Source organism: Pristiophorus japonicus, chromosome 4 (genome assembly GCF_044704955.1).
Source record: "Pristiophorus japonicus isolate sPriJap1 chromosome 4, sPriJap1.hap1, whole genome shotgun sequence".
Classification (NCBI taxonomy): Eukaryota; Metazoa; Chordata; class Chondrichthyes; family Pristiophoridae; genus Pristiophorus; species Pristiophorus japonicus.
Window position 1 is genome coordinate 160,043,716 of NC_091980.1, and position 21,422 is coordinate 160,065,137.

Here is a 21,422-nt window from a genome sequence, read left to right on the forward strand (position 1 = left end):
TTGACAAATCTTCTAGAATTTTTTGAGCATGTAACTAGTAGAGTAGACAAGGGAGAACCAGTGGATGTGGTGTATTTGGACGTTCAAAAGGCTTTTGACAAGGTCCCACACAAGAGATTAGTGTGCAACATTAAAGCACATGGTATTGGGGGTAATGTATTGACGTGGATAGAGAACTGGTTAGCAGACAGGAAGCAGAGAGTAGGAATAAACGGGTCCTTTTTAGAATGGCAGGCAGTGACTAGTGGGGTACCGCAAGGTTCAGTGCTGGGACCCCAGCTATTTACAATTTACATCAATGATTTAGCCAAAGGAATTGAATGTAATATCTCCAAGTTTGAAAGCTGGGTGGTGGTGTGAGCTGTGAGGATGCCAAGAGGCTACAGGGTGACTTGGACAGGTGAGGTGAATGGGCAAATGCATGGTAGATGCAGTATAATGTAGATAAATGTGAGGTTATCCACTTTGGTGGCAAAACAGGAAGGCAGAATATTATCTGAATGGTGACAGATTAGGAAAAGGAGAGGTGCAATGAGACCTGGGTGTCATGGTACATCAGTCATTGAAAGTTGGTATGCAGGTACAGCAGGCGATGAAGGCAAATGGCATGTTGGCCTTCATAGTGAGAGGATTTGAGTATAGGAGCAGTGAGGTCTTACTGCAGTTGTACAGGGCCTTGGTGAGGCCACACCTTGAATATTGTGTACAGTTTTGGTCTCCTAATGTGAGGAAGGATATTATTGCTATTGAGGGAATGCAGCGAAGGTTCACCAGACTGATTCCAGGGATGGCAGGACTGACATATGAAGAAAGACTGGATCGACTGGGCTAATATTCACTGGAATTTAGAAGAATGAGAGGGTATCTCATAGAAACATATATAATTCTGATGGGATTGGACAGGTTAGATGCAGGAAGAATGTTCCCGATGTTAGGGAAGTCCAGAACCAGGGATCACAGTCTAAGAATAAGGGGTAAGCCATTTAGGAATGAGATGAGGAGAAACTTCTTCACTCAGAGAGTTGTGAGCATCTGGAATTCTCTACCACAAAGTTATTGAGGCAAGTTCGTTGGATATATTCAAATGGGAGATAGATGTGACCCTTACGGCTAAAGGGATCAAGGTGTATGGAGAGAAAGCAGGAATGGGGTACTGAAGTTGCAAAAATGATCATATTGAATGGTGGTGCAGGCTCAAAGGGCCGAATGGCCTACTCCTCCACCTATTTCCTGTGTTTCTATGTTAATATAGGCTAACGGTGGCAGTTTTCAAAATGAGGACACAAAGATACAGGCAATTATAAACTCATGAGTTTTGCTTCAATGCCATGAATGATTATTACATTGGTTAATAGGAATAAAATTGAGGATTGCCTGCATTACACTCTAATAAAGAGCAGGCAAAGTGGATTTAGAAAGTGAAGATCTTGTATGTGCAACCATGACTTTCTTGTTACATCCCAAAGGAACATTGGAAAACAGTGGGTCGAAATTCGGTGCTGCCATTTTTGAGGCGTTGTCACCGCACGAGAGAAGTTTTTAGTGCCTCGCTTCAGGCGCGCTCCCCAAAACGCAAAATTCATGTTGCCGCCTAAAGAATTGATAGCAGTGTAAAATCATGGCGTTGCACTTACCTGGAGGCACTACACTGCGCTAACTGGGCCGTTAAGCGTGAGCTCAACATCCGAGACTTAGGCAGCATTTGTTGCTGCTCCACATTGAATTGAGGCGTTGAGTGACCGCCTCAACCCCTCGTGACTATATTCGCTTCCTACGCACTCATTCAGACGGCGAGCATGGCAGACCTTGTAGCAGCAGCTCGTCAGTGTGCCCACCGGTTCACGGACACCGCACTGGATGCAATCCTTGATGCCCTGGAGAGGCATCAGCAGGTGCTGAGGACAGAGGCTGGGAGGAGACCCCAACCCCAAACATACCGAATGCTATGGAGGGAAATAGCAGAGCAAGTGTCTGCAAGTGACACGGTCCCAAGGACAGCAATGCAATGTAGAAGGGTGAATATCTTTAATTTCAAACTTCAGCATGCTATGCTCTGAGCTCAATGTGCAGTCTCTGCTCAATGTAGTGTTTCCAAATCCATGCTCTGAGGCCAGTCAAGGTTCCCATTTGCAGCCTCACCCACTGCAAGGGCCTGCATTGCGCTGTTAACCTTGCCACTCGGTTCTGCAGACCCACCTCTCATGTTGTTTGCTCCCCAGTCTTTATATGCGTCTCGAAGACGATAGCCTCCCCATTACTGTTAGGTCCTGGCCCCCTAATTCAAGCAATGCCACAGCAAGTCCATGCCGCGAATGGTAGTTACATCGAGCTGTAAAAACTGTCAGAGTAAAATGTACTAAACATCGAGCTGCAAAGAATCTCAGAGTAAAATATAGTAAAGTATGTAAGGCACTTGGGACACACTGATTGAAGGCCTCTAACTCTGACTTTCTCTTTAATGTTACAGGTGAAGCTCGCACACAACCAACGGAGGCAAATGCGGATTTGGTGGAAGGGAGCCAGAACCAGTCAGTCCATTGGAGGAACGGATAGTTGATGAGCATCTAAATTGATATGATGGGTGCGGCCGACCCCTCTCGGGACAGTGACAGTATGCTGAGTTCCCTTGCAGTGACCTGCGGGACACTTGGCCCTGACACCTTCAGCGTGCAGCTATTTCCATGAGACTGGCATTCATGAATGCCTTTCCTGCTCCTGGCTCCCTCCCATGCAGGTAACCGCTGTTCTGTGTTTGTGCTTTCAGATGACCAGCCGGATCCACCGGGGCCTTCTCGGGCACCTTCCACGGGTGGCGATGACCAAGAGGATGAGAAGGAGCAGAGGACGACACATCCTTCGACCTCATGCAGGAGGCTGCGCCGTCGGAGAGCGGGGCCAGTAGCGCTGCTGATCAAGGGGTGGTGGGTAGGTGTGGTGGGTAAGGAGAAGGTGGGTGATGCTTTGGGACCCAGTGGCCTCCAGCAATGCCACAGGGGAGGGGAAGCCCGGGGCCCAGCTCCCCGGAGGGCGAGTACGCACCTGAGTTATGCTCAGCAGCACTCTGGCAATCTGCTGGGTGCACTAGCAAGGGTGCCACAGAGTCTTGATACACTAGCTGTGAGGATGGAGGAGTCCGCTTCAACTATTGCTCATGTCTCTCAGCAACCCACCGAGCCCATCCTTGGTCGATACCAACGGCAAGTAATGACCATGGACTCCCAGACATGGTAGCACAGGCTATGGCTGACGCAGTGGCCATTGAGCACCAGGCCGATGCTATTGTAGGCCTCCATAAAGAGCATGCGTCAAACCAGTCCCACCCACCCCTTCCCTCAATGAATATCTTTCCCACCTGTGACAGAGTCTGTGGCTCTCATATTGGACTGTTCAACCACCAAAGAACTCACCAGGAGTGGAAGCAAGTCTTCCTCGATTCCGAGGGACTGCCTATGATGATGACTCAAATGTCATCAGTGCGTGGTGTCCTGAGTCAGCTCTCTGGCGTACTGCAGTCTTACACATTCTTGATGCAGAACAAATAGATTCAACGGATGCACTGATCGCTGTCAAACATCCCAATAATAGATAATCAAGTGTCTAAAGGGAGCGGGGGGAACTTAAAACAATCACCATCACTAAAGAAAAAGTACTCGGTAAAATAATGGGACTAAGGGTGGACAAGTCCCCTGGACCTGATGGCCTGCTTCGTAGAGTCTTAAAAGAAGTGGCTGCAGAGACAGTGGATGCATTGGTTGTAATCTACCAAAATTCCCTGGATTCTGGAGAGATCCCAGCAGATTGGAAAACCGCAAATGTAACACCCCTATTTAAAAAAGGAGGCAGACAGAAAGCAGGAAACTATAGACCAGTTAGCCTAACATCTGTCGTTGGGAAAATGCTGGAGTCCATTATTAAGGCCTATTTCTTATGCCATTCAGCCCAGGGCCCCATCAGTTGAACGGGGATGTAACCTTGCCGAACCAGGTCAGCAATCTGACCTCAGATTTCTTCAGATGATGATGCTCTGCTCCGGGGGAAGTATCAGCCTGTTGGGCCAATTGGACCGTGATGTCGTTTCTCATGACAACATCATTCCACCTTCGCAGCTGTCACTCTCTGCACCCCATCCACAACAGAGTGCTTCCACCCATGCTGCGGTTATGCAGTCCACAGCTGGGTCTTCCAGGGTCCGAGCTGTTCGTGGACGTCCTGCTCGGCCATCATGTGTGGCTGCGGATCCAAGTCAGCAACCGACGACCAGCCTTGCTGAAGGATCCTGAGACCCCATTAAGGAGGAGCAGTAGGCATGGGAGGGGGTGGGGGGGAAGGGGGAAAGAGAAGTGAAGGGGTGATAAAGCCCTCTTTAAGACAAAGATTGTGGGAAGGTAGCAACATATGCTGACCTTGTGAAGATATAAGCTTTTAAAACTAGTTGCACTTGTATGACGTGCCAAATACTTGCTTAATATTCAACAGAGATGGCTAGGTTGTTGCAACGTGAGCTCATGTAAATTATTACACTTGAATGAACGATGCAACAATTGTTTGGTACTCGCCAGAGAGGGCTACCTTGTACAAGCTGGAGTGGAACTAAACTATAGATCCAGCGGGAACCTGTTCAACCTTCGTTGCCTCCAAGCCAGATCCAAGACTGTCCCAATCTCTGTCGTCGAACTACAGTACACGGACGACGCTTGCGTCTGCGCACAGAGTCTGAACTCCAAGTCATAGTCAACACCTTCACTGAGGCGTACGAAAGCATGGACCTTACACTAAACATCCGTAAGACAAAGGTCCTCCACCAACCTGACCCTGCCACACAGCACTACCCCCCAGTCATCAAGATCCATGGCGTGACCCTGGACAACGTGGACCACTTTCCATACCTCGGGAGCCTATTATCAGCAAGGGCAGACATCAACGACGAGGTTTAACACCGCCTCCAGTGCGCCAGCGCAGCCTGAGGAAGAGTGCGTTCGAAGATCAGGACCTCAAATCTGGCACCAAGCTTATGGTCTACAGAGCTGTAGTGATACCCGCCCTCCTGTATGGCTCAGAGACGTGGACTATATACAGTGGACACCTCAAATCGCTGGAGAAATACCACCAACGATGTCTCCGTAAGATCCTGCAAATCCCATTGGAGGACAGGTGCACCAACGTTAGTGTCCTCAACCAGGCCAACATCCCCAGCATCGAAGCACTGACCAAACATCCCCAGCATCGAAGCACTGACCACACTCGACCAGCTCCGTTAGGTGGGCCACATTGTTCACATACCTGACACGAGATTCCCAAAGCAAGTGCTCTACTTGGAACTCCTACACAGCAAGCGAGCCCGAGGTGGGCAGAGGAAACGTTTCAAGGACATCCTCAAAGCCTCCTTGATAAAATGCAACATCCCCACCAACACCTGGAAGTCCCTGGCCAAAGACCGCCCTAAGTGGAGGAAGAGCATCCGGGAGGATGCTGCGCACCTCGAGTCTCGTCGCCATGAGCATGCAGAAAACAAGCGGAAGGAGCGTGCGGCAAACCAGACTCCCCACCTACCCTTTCCCTCAACGACTGTCTGTCCCACCTGTGATAGACTTTAATTCCCGTATTTCTTTAGTTAGGTGCACTTGGATGTCTATGCAAATGTTTGAAGGGGTGTTGTGGGTATGTTGATGTGTTGGGGATGAAGTTGTTGTCATGCTTGTTTTTAGCACACGATTTATGTCTGCAACGAACCAGGTTTGGATTGTTTACATGATAAGACACTGATTATTTAAGACTGAGGGCTGCAGGATGTGTAGCGATGTGTTGAGTTGATGCCCACGTGTATAGGCTGGCCAGTTGGCACACGAGACATTCATTGGAATCGATGAGCGATGAGAATCTGACGAGCAGCCCTTCCAACCGCAGCAGTGTCAGACTGCCTCCTCCTTGGGTGAGGCTCCTTGTCTTCCCCCTCCTGAGATGGATCATAATGGCCAGGTTGTGCAGTACGCAGCAGACAACGGCGATCATGGAGACTCTATCAGATGAGTACTGTACTGCCCCTCAAGAGTGGTCAAGGCAGCGGAAACGCTGCTTCAGAACCACGATAGTTTGCTGGATAATGGCTCCGGTTGTGGTATGGCTGGTGTTGTAGCGCTGCTTGGCAGGGGTGGTGTGATTGTGGAGGGGTGGCACCAGCCAGGGGGCCACACCATATTCTTTGTCGCCCAGGAGCCAGCCATGGCCTTCATGTGGTGACTTGAATCGTCGTGGCACACTGCTCTCCCGCATAATGAAGGCATCGTGGCAGCTGCCAGGATATCGGGCATTGACAGCGAGGATCATCTGCCTGTGATCACAGACCAGCTGAACATTGAGGGAGTGGTAACCCTTGCGATTCCGAAAGATCTCTCCATTGTGGGGCGGGGCCCTCAATGCCACAATTAACGGCTCCTTGAAACCTGGGGAAACATAGAAAATAGGTGCAGGAGCAGGCCATTCAGCCCTTCTAACATGAAACTTCAGTACCCCCTTCCTGCTTTCTCGCCATAACCCTTGATCCCCCGAGTAGTAAGGACTTCATCTAACTCCCTTTTGAATATATTTAGTGAATTGGCCTCAACTACTTTCTGTGGTAGAGAATTCCACAGGCTCACCACTCTCTGGGTGAAGAAGTTTCTCCTCATCTCGGTCCTAAATGGCTTACCCCTTATCCTCAGACTGTGACCCCTGGTTCTGGACTTCCCCAACATTGGGAACATTCTTCCTGCATCTAACCTGTCTAAACCCGTCAGAATTTTAAACGTTTCTATGAGGTCCCCTCTCATTCTTCTGAACTCCAGTGAATACAAGCCCAGTTGATCCAGTCTTTCTTGATAGGTCAGTCCCGCCATCCCGGGAATCAGTCTGGTGAATCTTCGCTGCACTCCCTCAATAGCAAGAATGTCCTTCCTCAAGTTAGGAGACCAAAACTGTACACAATACTCCAGGTGTGGCCTCACCAAGGCCCTGTACAACTGTAGCAACACCTCCCTGCCCCTGTATTCAAATCCCCTCGCTATGAAGGCCAACATGCCATTTGCTTTCTTAACCGCCTGCTATACCTGCATGCTAACCTTCAATGACTGATATACCATGACACCCAGGTCTCGTTGCACCTTCCCTTTTCCTAATCTGTCACCATTCAGATAATAGTCTGTCTCTCTGTTTTTACCACCAAAGTGGATAACCTCACATTTATCCACATTATACTTCATCTGCCATGCATTTGCCCACTCACCTAACCTATTCAAGTCACTCTACAGCCTAATAGCATCCTCCTCGCAGCTCACACTGCCACCCAACTTAGTGTCATCTGCAAATTTGGAGATACTGCATTTAATCCCCTCGTCTAAATCATTAATGTACAATGTAAACAGCTGGGGCCCCAGCACAGAACCTTGCGGCACCCCACTAGTCACTGCCTGCCATTCTGAAAAGTACCTATTCTTTGCTTCCTGTCTGACAACCAGTTCTCAATCCACGTCAGCACACTACCCCCAATCCCATGTGCTTTAACTTTGCACATTAATCTCTTGTGTGGGACCTTGTCGAAAGCCTTCTGAAAGTCCAAATATACCACATCAACTGGTTCTCCTTTGTCCACTTTACTGGAAACATCCTCAAAAAATTCCAGAAGATTTGTCAAGCATGATTTCCCTTTCACAAATCCATGCTGACTTGGACCTATCATGTCACCATTTTCCAGATGCACTGCTATGACATCCTTAATAATTGATTCCATCATTTTACCCACTACTGAGGTCAGGCTGACCGGTCTATAATTCCGTTTTCTCTCTCCCTCCTTTTTTAAAAAGTGGGGTTACATTGGCTACCCTCCACTCCATAGGAACTGATCCAGAGTCAATGGAATGTTGGAAAATGACTGTCAATGCATCCGCTATTTCCAAGGCCACCTCCTTAAGTACTGTCCATCAGGCCCTGGGGATTTATCGGCCTTCAATCCCATCAATTTCCCCAACACAATTTCCCGACTAATAAAGATTTCCTTCAGTTCCCCCTCCTTACTAGACCCTCTGACCCCTTTTATATCCGGAAGGTTGTTTGTATCCTCCTTAGTGATTACCGAACCAAAGTACTTGTTCAATTGGTCTGCCATTTCTTTGTTCCCCGTTATGACTTCCCCTGATTCTGACTGCAGGGGACCTACGTTTGTCTTTACTAACCTTTTTCTCTTTACACACCTATAGAAACTTTTGCAATCCACCTTAATGTTCCCTGCAAGCTTCTTCTCGTACTCCATTTTCCCTGCCCTAATCAAACCCTTTGTCCTCCTCTGCTGAGTTCTAAATTTCTCCCAGTCCCAGGTTCGCTGCTATTTCTGGCCAATTTATATGCCACTTCCTTGGCTTTAATACTATCCCTGATTTCCCTAGATAGCCACGGTTGAGCCACCTTCCCTTTTTTATTTTTAAACCAGACAGGAATGTACAATTGTTGTAATTCATCCATGCGGTCTCTAAATGTCTGCCATTGCCCATCCACAGTCAACCCCCTAAGTATCATTCGCCAATCTATCCTAGCCAATTCACGCCTCATACCTTCAAAGTTACCCTTCTTTAAGTTCTGGACCATGGTCTCTGAATTTACTGTTTCATTCTCCATCCTAATGCAGAATTCCACCATATTATGGTCACTCTTCCCCAAGGGGCCTCGCACAATGAGATTGCTAATTAATCCTCTCTCATTACACAACACCCAGTCTAAGATGGCCTCCCCCCTAGTTGGTTCCTCAACATATTGGTCTAGAAAACCATCCCTTATGCACTCCAGGAAATCCTCCTCCACCGTATTGCTTCCAGTTTGGCTAGCCCAATCTATGTGCATATTAAAGTCACCCATTATAACTGCTACACCTTTATTGCATGCACCCCTAATTTCCTGTTTGATGCCCTCCCCAACATCCCTATTACTGTTTGGAGGTCTGTACACAACTCCTACTAACGTTTTTTGCCCTTTGGTGTTCTGCAGCTCTACCCATATAGATTCCACATCATCCAAGCTAATGTCTTTCCTAACTATTGCATTAATCTCCTCTTTAACCAACAATGCTACCCCACCTCCTTTTCCTTTTATTCTATCCTTCCTGAATGTTGAATACCCCTGAATGTTGAGTTCCCAGCCCTGATCATCCTGGAGCCACGTCTCCGTAATCCCAATCACATCATATTTATTAACATCTATTTGCACAATTAATTCATCCACCTTATTGCGGATACTCCTTGCATTAAGACACAAAGCCTTCAAGCTTGTTTTTTTAACACCCTTTGTCCTTTTAGAATTTTGCTGTACAGTGGCCCTTTTTGTTCTTTGCCTGGGGTTTCTCCGCCCTCCACTTTTCCTCATCTCCTTTCTGTCTTTTGCTTTTGCCTCCTTTTTGTTTCCCTCTGTCTCCCTGCATTGGTCCGCTATCCTGGCAAAGACAAGGGTGCGCTCATCCTGGTCTTCCCTGAACAAGCTGAACTTGATGTAGTCCATTTGTTTGCCGTAGAGAGCATCGATCACCTGGTGAATGCAGCAATGTACTGCAAACTGTGATGTTGCATATATCGCCTGCAGGAGACTGGGAGGTGCCGGGAGTGTAGAAGTTCAGTCACTTTCACTGCCACTGACAGCCAGGTCCTAGTGCCAACATCAGCTGCCAGATATGTCTGCAGAAGGTTGCAAAGCTCCGTGACCACCTCCTTGCGGAACCTTAAGCACTGCTCCTCGGACATCTCAAGATAAGAGTAATGCGTGCGGTAAACCCTGTGTGTGTACGGCCTCCTGCCCCACCGAGTGAGGCCTCTCCTCTGGGGAGGATCCACATTTGCCCTAAGCCTTTCAAGTTGGCGCAGGACACTGTTGTATGCCATCACTGTCCCCGTCACTTGGCACAGGTCACAGCGAAATGGAGATTTCAAATTTATCCGATATGGAAGCCAATTTGTCCCAGATACGAAGTCAATCTGATGAGTCAACAACAGTACGACGCCAACACCCTACTGTCTGTGCGAGCATCAAACGCAGCACTGACCGAGACCTCTGAGCCCTGGCTGCAACTCCCTTTAAATAACGCCCCGGATTAGTTTCCCCGCCTTGTGCAGTCCAACTTTTTCCAGCCATTAAACGAGACGGCAAAAGTGAATCTGGCGAGAAGGGCGCCAAGGAGGCGATCGCTCACGATTTCCATGGCGATAGCCAGCGGTACGTTACGTTTTAACGCTCTTAAAAAATTATCACCGAATTTCACGTCAGGCGTGAACAACACTGAGCGTGCGGCACTCCCAACCGCGTAACTCCCAGTTAACACCTAACGCTGGCTTTATCAGCAGGCGTTAGCAACCGAATTTCGACCCCTATGTTCTATATCTAGACTTGCAGAAAGCATTTGAGAAAATTGCACATTTAAAGGTATCAGTTAAGCACAAAGCATTGAGGAAAATCATGGAGATGGGTAGAAAAGGATAAAGGGTAGAAAACAATGGGTACTGGTTAGAATCATACAGCATGGGAAGCCATTTGGCCCATCATGTCTGTGCTGGCTCCCACCCCCTTGCTCTTTCCCCCATAGCCCTGCAAATATCAAAGTAGGTTGGTGGGGTTGCTAAATGATATCCCAGTGCTCATTGTTGGAACCTCTATGGTTTCTCATTTACATTAATGATTTGGATTCAGAAACTCAGTGCAAGTTGGTCAAACTATGAGGGACAGCTGATCCTGGAGATATAGCTTGGCAAATATACAATAAATTGGATAAAATATATAAATAGGTGGAATAATAGTAAATGAAAATGAGTATGGACAAAGGCAAAGTACTGCACATAGAAAGAAAAGTGGCCAACATATGTACCTTATGAATGATGTTGGAAAAGCTAAAGATGATGGTAACGGAGAGGTGGTTAAGTAGATCTGACACATGTCCAGTCATTGTAGACATTGCTATCGAGTTGTGTTATCAACATCTTTCCTTCTGTGGTTCACAACAATGCGTTTCGATACGGAACAGACTTTATTGACACCAGGATGAGGGATCAGCTCAACACAAATCAGAAAGTTGCTTTTTGGCTTCAAGTTCTACCTTTCGAGGTCTCTGAAGAAGTATTGAAAATCATGGTCCTTTTTACACATATTTTGCCTACATCACAGGACCATGTCACAGATAAGACCTCATGACGTATCTATTCCCCGACCCTTTTGCAGATAGTCAATTCACATAAGCAGTTGTAGTTGTTTATTCCAAAGCTACTTCACTTAAACAAGACTTCCTGACCTAATTGTTCTTAACCTCAGAAGAACAGGTTTTATTAACCGTTACCATTTTATACTACAATTAATGGATCCCTCCGCTATGTTTATTACCCTAGCCACCGAAGTTATACTTTAATCACCTATGGTTAACGTCATTACTGTCACATATTTCCCTGCACAAGGACTTTACGCATAACACTTAAGGGAGAAATTGGGGTAGTTTGCGCCTCCCATTAGCGCCGCTAATGACTCCCGCTAAATTCCGCGGGAGTTTAGTGGCGGGCGGCTGTAAATGGTAGCGCCTTGCTCAGTTGGCGAGGACAACGTCATCACTTTGCGCAGCAACCCATTAATGCCCCAGAGCGAAAATTCGGGAGCGCCCCCTGAAGCTGCGCCGGGCGATGACAGTGGCAGCTTCAGGGGGCACGTACTGTTCGCGGGGCGATAAAGGGGAGATGGCGCTTGCAAAAAAAAATGCCCGACTTACCAGTCGAGGTCCACTGCATCGTTGATCGTGGGGTCCGTGCCGCGATCTGGCAACCCGGCACTCGGCTTCCCGGTCTAGGTAAGGACCCACAGAGTTGGCAGCTTGGCCCTCCCCTTTAATGAAGGCGAGGGGTCCCTTCTACGCAGCAGTGCTATGCTTCACCGTGCGTAGCGCTGCGCCCCTCTCCATTTGCTTCCGCCCCGATCGCGCCCCACAGAGCAAACGGAGCGCGTTATTTTGTGTTCCAATTGCTTTTAGGGGCGGTAACCCCAATATCGCGAGCGGGGTTGGACTTCTGCGCCTGGCGCTGGAACTCCCACCTCGCAGCTGTTACTGATCCCAAATGGAGCGCTATGCAGTTTCCCCGCCATTGACTCTAAAAGCAGGAGACAAGGTGTGCTTTCTTCTCACGACATTTGAAAGCCATCCTATTTATCTTGGGAAGCCTGTTGCTCTAAGATACAAAGAAGTTCGATTATTAACCCTTAACTCCCCAAAATGTCAAAAATATCTCCCATTTATATAGTGCTTTTAATGTAGTAAGACGACCCAAGTCACTTCACAGGAGCGTTACCCAAACAAAATTTGACATCGAGCCACATAATGAGATATATGGGCAGATGGTCACAGTGGTAAATTTAAGGAGCATCTTAAAGGAGGAAAGAGAGGTGGAGAGGTTTAGGGAAGGAATTGCAGAGATTAAGGCCTTGGCAGCTGAAGGCACAGCCACCAATGGAGGAGTAATTAGAATCAGGGATGCAAAAGAGGTCAGAATTGGAGGAGTGCAGATATCTCTGAGATTTGTAGTGCTATAGTCCAACATACAACTCTCCAAGATCTCGAACAAACATCAATCAAGAAAACCAATAGAATGCTTAACTATAGAGGAAGCCATGCTCAAATTATACAGTGCTCTACAGGTTAGACCACCTTGAGTGCATCTAGTTCTAGACCCAGAACTGAGCCCTGCAGAACCCCACTGGAAACAGCCTTCCAGTCACAAAAACACCCATCAACCATTACTCTTTGCTTCCCGCCTCCGAGCCAACTTTGGATCCAACTTGCCACTTTGCCCTGGTTCCCATGGGCTATTACTTTCGAGACCAGTCTGTCCGGATAATTTAAAGTAAATTATAAATGTTCTTACTTAGCTGAAAATTCCTGGAGTTAAATTGTTCAAGCCATCAAAGTCCAACAAATACCAAACAATTACATAGTTTTCTGGGAGTTTGTAATTATACCCAGCAATTTATTGAGAACTATGTAGAAACAAACCAACCCTTAACTAAATTGTTAAGGAAGATTGAGCCCTGAGCTTGGCAACCTATACACAAAGATGCTGGGAATGAGTTGAAATTAGCTTCGTAGAAATCCATGCCAGAGAAAGATAAAGCTTTCTTCCTTGAGACAGGTTACACGAATGCTAGCACCAGTGTTATTCACATTAATACAGTGACTACTTCAAAATTACTTCATTGGCCATAAAGCGCCTTGGGATGTTCTGAGGTGGTGAAAGGTGCTATATAAATGCAAGTCTTGCTTTCTTTGTATCAAAAGCACAATACCGACAACAGGGTAGGTGCCTACATCAGGAAAGTCAAGAGGAAATTTACACAGAGTGAAAAGTCTATCTACAGAATCCATGTTCAAGGAGCGAGACTAAAATCATAGTTTTGAGCTAATTAAAAGATGAGGCTATAGGAAAATGTTATTACTATATGGAACATCCTGAAGAAATGAAATTTCACTCTACGACTTGCTGTCTAATGTGAACCATGTTTAAGGAGAAATAAAAGCTTCAACTTGGAAAATTACTATGCTGAATAAGTAAATGTGGAATAACTCAATGGGCAGTTCCTTTGTTCTATAGAGGGACGACATTATTGCCTGCTCATGATGAATCTTGCGGAGGTCACACGGGAACCTGGACTACTTATGAAACACTTAAACAAGTGGCGAATTCTCGCTCCTTCTTCACTTCTGTTTGTCTCTCCTCTGGTAAGTAGGGATGAGCAGCAAAGATGTACCGAGATGTACAGGACTGTACAAAAGGTTAGTTAATTTGTTGTAGCTTCTAGTCTTCTTTTCCTAAACATAAAACTCTATTTAAGGGAATAGTGATTCAAGTATTTGTCTAGTTTCCCTTTGAAAGTTACTATTGAATCTGCTTCCACCACCCCTTTGGGCAGTGGATTCCAGATCACAACTCTGCGTAAAAAAATTCTCCTCATCACCCCTCTGGTTCTTTTGAAAATTGCCTTAAATCTCCGTCCTCTGGTTACCGACCCTTTGGCCATTGGAAACAATTTCTCCTTATTTTTTCTATAAAAACCCTTCATAATTTGAACACCTCTACCAAACCTTCTCTTTGCTCTCAGGAGAATAACCCCAGTTTCTCTAGTTTCTCCACGTAACTGAAGTGTTTCAGCCCAGGTACCATTCGAGTAAATCTCCTCTGCACCCTCTCTAAGGCCTTAACATCCTTCCTGAAGCATATTTCCCACAATACTCTAGCTGGGGCCCAACCAGTGTTTTAAAAAGATTTAGCATAACTGCCTTGCTCTATGCCTCTAAGTATAAAGCCAAGGGTCCCATAAGCCTTTTTAAACAACCGTCTCAACTTGTCCTGCTTCCTTCAAACGATTGATGTATGTAAACCCCGCAGGTCTCTCCTCCTCCACTGCTGTTTCTCCCTCTTTCTCCACGGCTATTTCTCTCTCGCCCTATTTCTGCTTTTCCCTCCTCTGGTTAGTAGGGATGAACATCAAAGATAATTTGGAAACAGAAAGCTAATTTAAAAGTAAAAACCACAAAATGGCTACCTGGTGTCACAGATTGGCATGGACTAATGTTGGGTTGTGATTAGTTAACGGCATCATGTAGTTAGCATGCATCAATTGCTAGAGTGTTAAGACAACATTGCAGTATTACAGACATAAAGGCACAAAACTTGCTAGACAGACATACAAAGAGTACTTTCCCCCTTTCTGAAGTTGTGGTTCTTTTTATACATCTGATGAAGAAAGAGGCCTTGTAGAAAGTTGTAGGTCACTGATGCTGTCAGGCGTGACACAAATAAGTTCTTTATAAGGCTGTCCAGCTTGCTGGCCCAAATGATCGTCCGCACTTGTGGTTGAGTTGATAGTGGATTTGTATCTGTAACAGCAACACATCAGCACATCACCTTCAGATCAGGAAAGGGAGACTAGTTTCATCACAACCGTGAAACGTAGCAGCACAAATCATTTCAAGAAATGGCGCTGTAGTGTGCAGGTCACCAAAAGTTATGCATAGTACAGAATCAGTAAAAGCTTGCAAGTCACACTGAATTGAAGGGTTCAAACAATGTTTATAAACCACACAGGCTGCCATTGTTTACAAGTTTAATTATAGCCCATGGTGCTCCCTCCCAGCTCTCCTGAACCTGTAGGAACACAGACATGCACTTAATAGAAAGTGTGGATAACAAGGTTATGACTGTGATATTGCTGTGACAACAACAACTTGCATTTTTAGAGCGCCTTTAACATGGTAAAATGTCCCAAGGCGCTTCATAGGAGACCAAGGCACATAAGGAGATACTAGGACAGGTGACCAAAAGCTTGGTCAAAGAGGTAGGCTTTCAGGAGCATCTTAAAGGAGGAGAGGGAAGTAGTGAGGCAGAGAGGTTTAAGGGTGGGAATTTGAAAGCATCAATGGTATGTGTAAGAGGCCAGAATTGGAGGAACGTGGAGATCTTGGAGTGTTGTAGGGCTGGAGGAGATTACAGAGATAGGGTGGGGCAAGGCAATGCAGGGATTGGAAAATAAGGATGAAAATTTTTTAATCAAGGAGATGCCAGACAGCCAATGGCCTAGAAATTGCGGTCGGAGGCTTCCAACCACAAAAAAAATTACAAAAGTACCTGGCGGTCTTGGAGAAACGAACACTTGCGCTCCGAGGCCGAGATGCACAGCTCAGCGCAGAGGCCCACGCATTCCAGGAGCGTACAGGCATTCTGGGATCACGTGGGTCTGGACCACCAATCACAATGTAGTACAGGTATTCTCATTGATAATAATGAGTTCCGTTTGTACAGAGCTTCCATTATTATCAGTGGGAATACCCCCAAAACAAAGAAAACACAATACATAAATTTAAAAAAACACCTCAATTTATTTAAAATTAATAAAAATTGAATTAAATTAAATATTTTAGATTTTGTTTTGTTTTGTTGACATTTTTTAAAAATATGTTTTAAATAAACTTAACTTAATGGACAGGGTTTTTAATATAAAAATTAGTTGTAACATTTATTTTTTTCTATTTTTTAAAAAACTCTTACACTGTTAAAAGCAGGTTGTACGTCTGCTTTTACCAGTCATGAGAGTTAGAAGGACATTCGCTGGGCAGAATTTAGGCAAATAGCCCAAATCTCCGCCCGCAAAGGCCCTTCTCCCAGGGGTGCATGCGATCTGTCAAAAGAAATGTTAGGCGCATGCGCAGTGCACGGAACTTGCGGGGCCCTCTTTGTGCACATCGTACGCCCGGAGAGGCCGCAATTTACAGCCCAATGTAGTTCAGGGAGCACATGGATGAAGGGTGAATGGAACTTGGCACGATTAAGGATACAGCAGAGTTCTGGATGAGCTGAATTTTACAGAGGATGCAAGGTGGGTGGCCGGCCAGGAGAGCACAGGAATAGAAGTAACAAAAGGATGGATGAGGGTTTCAGCATCAGATGGGCTGAGGAGGGGATGGAGACGGGTGATGCTCGAGATCTTAGTGATGGAGCGGATATGTGGCAGGAAGCTCAACTCAGGGTGAAATAGGATGCCACAGTTGCGAATGGACTGGTTCAGCCCGAGACAGTGACCGAGGAGGGGGATGTAAACAGTGGTTATGGAGTTTGTGGCGGAGACCAAAAGACAATGGCATCGGTCTTCCTAATATTGAATTGGTGGAAATTTCTGGTTATTTGGTACCAGATGTCGGACAAGCAGCGTGACAAATCAGCGACAGTGGAGGGTTCGAAAAAGATGGCAGTGGGGTCGAGCTGGATGTCATCAGCCTGCAGGTGGAACCCAGCATGTTTTCGAATGATGTCGCCGAGGGGCACCATGTAGATGAGAAATAGGAGGGAGCCAAGGATAAATTCTTGGGAACTTCAGAGATAACGGTGCGGGAGCAGGAAGAGAAGCCATTACAGGTGATTCTCAGGCTATGACTGGATAGACAGGAATGGAACCAGCGAGTGCAATCCCACCCAGCTGGACAATGGAGGACGATGGCGTGGTCAACCATGTCAAAGCCTGCAAACAGGTCGAGAGGATGAGCAGGAATAGTTTACCACAGTCACAGACACAGCAGTTGTCATTTGTCGTAGGCTCCATGAACATTCTCATCCACAATGATGGCGGAGCCCGGCACGTGAGTGCAAAAGGCAAGGCTGAAGCGTTCACAATCATCTTCAGCCCGAAGTGCCAAATGGATGATCCATCTCGGCCTCCTCTTGAGGTCCCGACCATCACAAAAGCCCATCGTCAGCCAATTCGATTAATTCCATGAGATATCAAGAAATGGCTGAGCGCACTAGATATAGCAAAGGCTATGGGCCCCGACAATATCCTGGCTGTAATACTTAAGACTTGTACTCCAGCCAAGCATATCCAGTACAGCTACAATACTGGCATCTATCCGACAATGTGGAAAAGGTATATCCTGTCCACAAAAAGCAAGACAAATTCAATCTGGCCAATTATCGCCCAATCAGTCTACTCTTAATCATCAGCAAAGTGATGGAAGGTGTCGTCGACAGTGCTATCAAGCAGCACTTACTCACCAATAAACTGCTCACCAATGCACAGTTTGGGTTATGCCAAGACCACTCGGCTCCAGACCTCATTACAGCCATGGTCCAAACATGGACAAAAGAGCTGACTTCCAGAGGTGAGAGTGACTGCCCTTGACATCAAGGCAGCATTCGACCGAGTTTGGCACCAAGAAGCCCGAGTAAAACTGAAGTCAATGGGGATCAGGGGGAAAACTCCCCACTGGCTGAAGTCATATCCAGCACAAAGGAAGATGGTTGTGGGTGTTGGAAGACAATCATCCCTGCCCCAGGACATCGCTGCAGGAGTTCCTCAGGGCAGTGTCCTAGTCCCAACCATCTTTAGCGGCGTTATCAATTACCATCCTTCCATCAGAAGATTAAAATTAGAGATGTTTCCTGATGATTGGACAGTGTTCATTCAGCAAGGTACCTGGACAACATTCTGGCTTAGGCTGGTAAGTGGTAAGCAACATGCACGCCACAGAAGTGCCAGGCAATGACTTTCTCCAACAAGAGAGAGTCTAACCACCTCCCCTTGACATTCAATAGCATTACCATCGCCGAATCCCCCACCATCAGCATCCTGAGGGTCACCATTGACCAGAAACTTAACTGGACCAGCCACATAAATACTGTGCCCACAAGAGCAGGTCAGAGGCTGGGTATTCAGTGGCGAGTGTCTCACCCCCTGACTCCCCACCATCTACAAGGGACAAGTCAGGAATGTGATGGAATAGTCTCTACTTGCCTAGATGAGTGCAGCTCCAAGAACACTCAAGAAGCTCGACACCATCCAGGACAAAGCAGCCCACTTGACTGGCAGCCCATCAACCACCTTAAACATTCACTTCCTCCACCACTGGCGCACAGTGGCTGCAGTGTACCATCTACAAGATGCACTACAGCAACTCGTCAAGGCTTCTTCGACAGCAGCTCCCAAACCCACGACCTCTACCACCTAGAAGGACAAGGGCAGCAGACACATGGAAACACCACCACCTGCAAGTTCCCCTCCAAGTTGCACACCATTCTGACTTGGAAATATTCCGTTCCTTTATCGTCACTGGGTCAAAATCCTGGCACGCCCTCCCTAACAGCACTGTGGGAGCACCTTTACCTGACGGACTACAGCGGCTCATGAAGAAAGCCCACCACCACCTTCTCATGGCAATTAGGGATGGGCAATAAATGCTGTCCTTGCCAGCGATGCCCACATCCCCTGAACAAATGAAAAAAAAAACTTTGATAAGGGCCGTCTCAGTGCTGTGATTGGGGCAGAAACCCAATTGGAGGGTTTCAAACATGAGAGTTGTGAGAAAGATGGGCAAGAAAACATTCAAGGACTTTGCAGGGGAACATGTGCATTTTTGAAGGACAGAGGAGTCAAGGATGTTTTTTTTTGAGGAAACGGGGTGACGACAGCAGATTTGAAGGGGAGGGGACAGTACCTGAGGAGAGAGAACTGTTAACAATATCAGCTCACATGGGGGCTAGGAAGGGAAGCTGGGTGGTCAACAGTTTGGCGAGAATAGGGTAGAGGGAGCAGAAGGTGGGTCTTATGGACAAGATGGGCCAGGAGAGGGCATGAGGGGAAATAGGAGTGAAACAAGAGCAAGATGCGACTTCAGAGCTAAAGCAGATAGGAACATAAGAACATAAGAAATAGGAGCAGGAGTAGGCCATTTGGCCCCTCGAACCTATTCCACCATTTAATACGATCATGGTGGATCTGATTATGAACTCAGCTCCACTTCCCTGCCTGCTCCCCATAATCCTTTATTCCCTTATTGCTCAAAAATCTGTATCTCCACCTTAAATATATTCAATGACCCAGCCTCCACAGCTCTCTGGGGCAGAGAATTCCACAGATTTACAATCCTCAGAGAAGAAATTCCTCCTCATCTCAGTTTTAAATGGGCGGCCCCTTATTCTGAGACTATGCCCCCTAGTTTTAGTTTCCCCTATAAGTGGAAATATCCTCTCTGCATCCATCTTGTCGAGCCCTCTCATTATCTTATATGTTTCAATAAGATCACCTCTCATTCTTCTGAACTCCAAAGAGTATAGGCCCAACCTGCTCAACCTTTCTTCATAAGTCAACCTAGTGAGCCTTCTCTGAACAGACTTCAATGCAAGTATATCCTTCCTTAAATACGGAGACCAAAACTGTACGCAGTACTCTAGGTGTGGCCTCACCAATACCCTGTACAGTTGTAGCAGGACTTCTCTGCTTTTATACTCCATCCCCCTTGCAATAAAGGCCAACATTCCATTTGCCTTCCTGATTACTTGCTGTACCTGCATATTAACTTTTAGTGTTTCATGTACAAGGACCCCCAGATCCCTCTGTACTGCAGCATTTGGCAATTTTTCTCCATTTAAATAATTTGTTTTTCTATTTTTTCTGCCAAAGTGGATAACCTCACATTTTCTCACATTATACTCCATCTATCAATTTTTTGCCCACTAACTTATGTCCATATGCCTTTGCAGATTTCTTGTGTCCTCCTCACAATTTGCTCTCCCACCTATCTTTGTATCATCTGCAAACACTCCTTCATCCAAGTCATTAATATAGATTGTAAATAGTTGAGGCCCCAGCACCAATCCCTGCGGCACCCCACAAGTTACTGTTTGCCAAATGACCATTTATCCTGACTCTGTTTTCTGTTAAATTAGCCAATCCTCTAGCCATACTAATATATATGGGGAAGTTTGGCTTGGTGGGCTGGGGGAAGGGAGGGAAGTGACAGAGGCAGCTTAATCGAGTAAGTCCGTGAGCTCCACAAATTGTTGTTGGAGGTGAGGGTGGAGAGGGCAGGGAAGAGGGGTTTACGATGGTTTTCAATGGAGAAGACAAGCCAGGGATTTCCTTTGCATTCCAGGATGATCCTGGAATAGTGAAGAATCCTAGAAATTTACAGCACGGAAGGAGGCCATTGTGTCCGCGCCGGCTGACAAAGAGCTATCCCAGCCTAATCCCACTTTCCAGCTCTTGGTCCGTAGCCCTGAGGGTTACAGCACTTTAAGTGCATATCCCAGTACTTTTTAAATGTGGCGAGTGTTTCTGCCTCTACCCCCTTTCAGACAGAGAGTTCCAGACCACCATCACCCTCTGGGTGAAGAAATTTGGGAGTTTGGGCCGAGAAGAGCAGGACCTGATAAGTGTTTTATATGGTCCGGCCACATCTGCCAAGGAATGGCTAAACCAGTTGTCCACCATATACGTTCAAGTCGGCACACCTTGGACTTAAGAGAGATTAAGAGAGATGGGGGCTGTACCAGGGTGAATGACCAGGGTGAGAGAGAGTAAGAGTTTTACTGGGGTCAAGGGCATCAAAGGTATCCCACTCAATCATGAGCCTCATAACTTAAGAGCTTCTTAATGTTGCTCAAAAGAAAGACTTTCTGCATCCCAGTCAGTAATTCTGTACAACTGGCAGGGCTAGGAATTACTGACTTTTAAAATTTATAATAAAGAGACTAAATAGTACCTATCACTTTGATAGCATCGTGCAAGTTCTCCATCCAGGTGTTGGAGGTGCCGATGAACTCCCTCATGATCTCCTCCAGGTTTGCTGCAAAGACACTGCTCCACATGCCTGCACAGGAAGTAGTTCAATCACTTTAATGTTTTTCCTTTTTCTTGTTGCTCAGCACCAAGCCAGAGGTGCAGAATCCACCCCCCCCCCCACCCCTGAGGGTATAGAATCTCGCCCCCTCCGAATGGGACGAGCCCCCCCCCCCACCCCCACTGAGGGTGCGGAATCCCACTCTGCCCAAGAGTGAAGTGGCCCCCTCCTTCAAAGGTGCAGAGATGCTATGGTGCAGTACTGATGGCGCTCAGGAACTAAC

At 46.7% G+C, this 21,422-nt stretch overlaps 1 protein-coding gene across 4 annotated transcripts in view; it reads right to left on the minus strand.

The window, feature by feature from the left end:
- LOC139263138 (cytosolic phospholipase A2 zeta-like) overlaps window positions 1–21,422 on the minus strand; it is a 202,217-nt gene that overhangs the window by 15,314 nt on the left and 165,481 nt on the right. For all 4 annotated transcript variants that reach the window (XM_070878746.1, XM_070878745.1, XM_070878743.1 and 1 more), the window contains 2 exons: window positions 21,062–21,169; window positions 14,723–14,911 (listed from right to left, as the gene is read on the minus strand). In XM_070878746.1, the coding sequence (XP_070734847.1) occupies window positions 14,723–14,911; window positions 21,062–21,169 (297 nt within the window). The remainder of the gene's footprint in view (window positions 1–14,722; window positions 14,912–21,061; window positions 21,170–21,422) is intronic.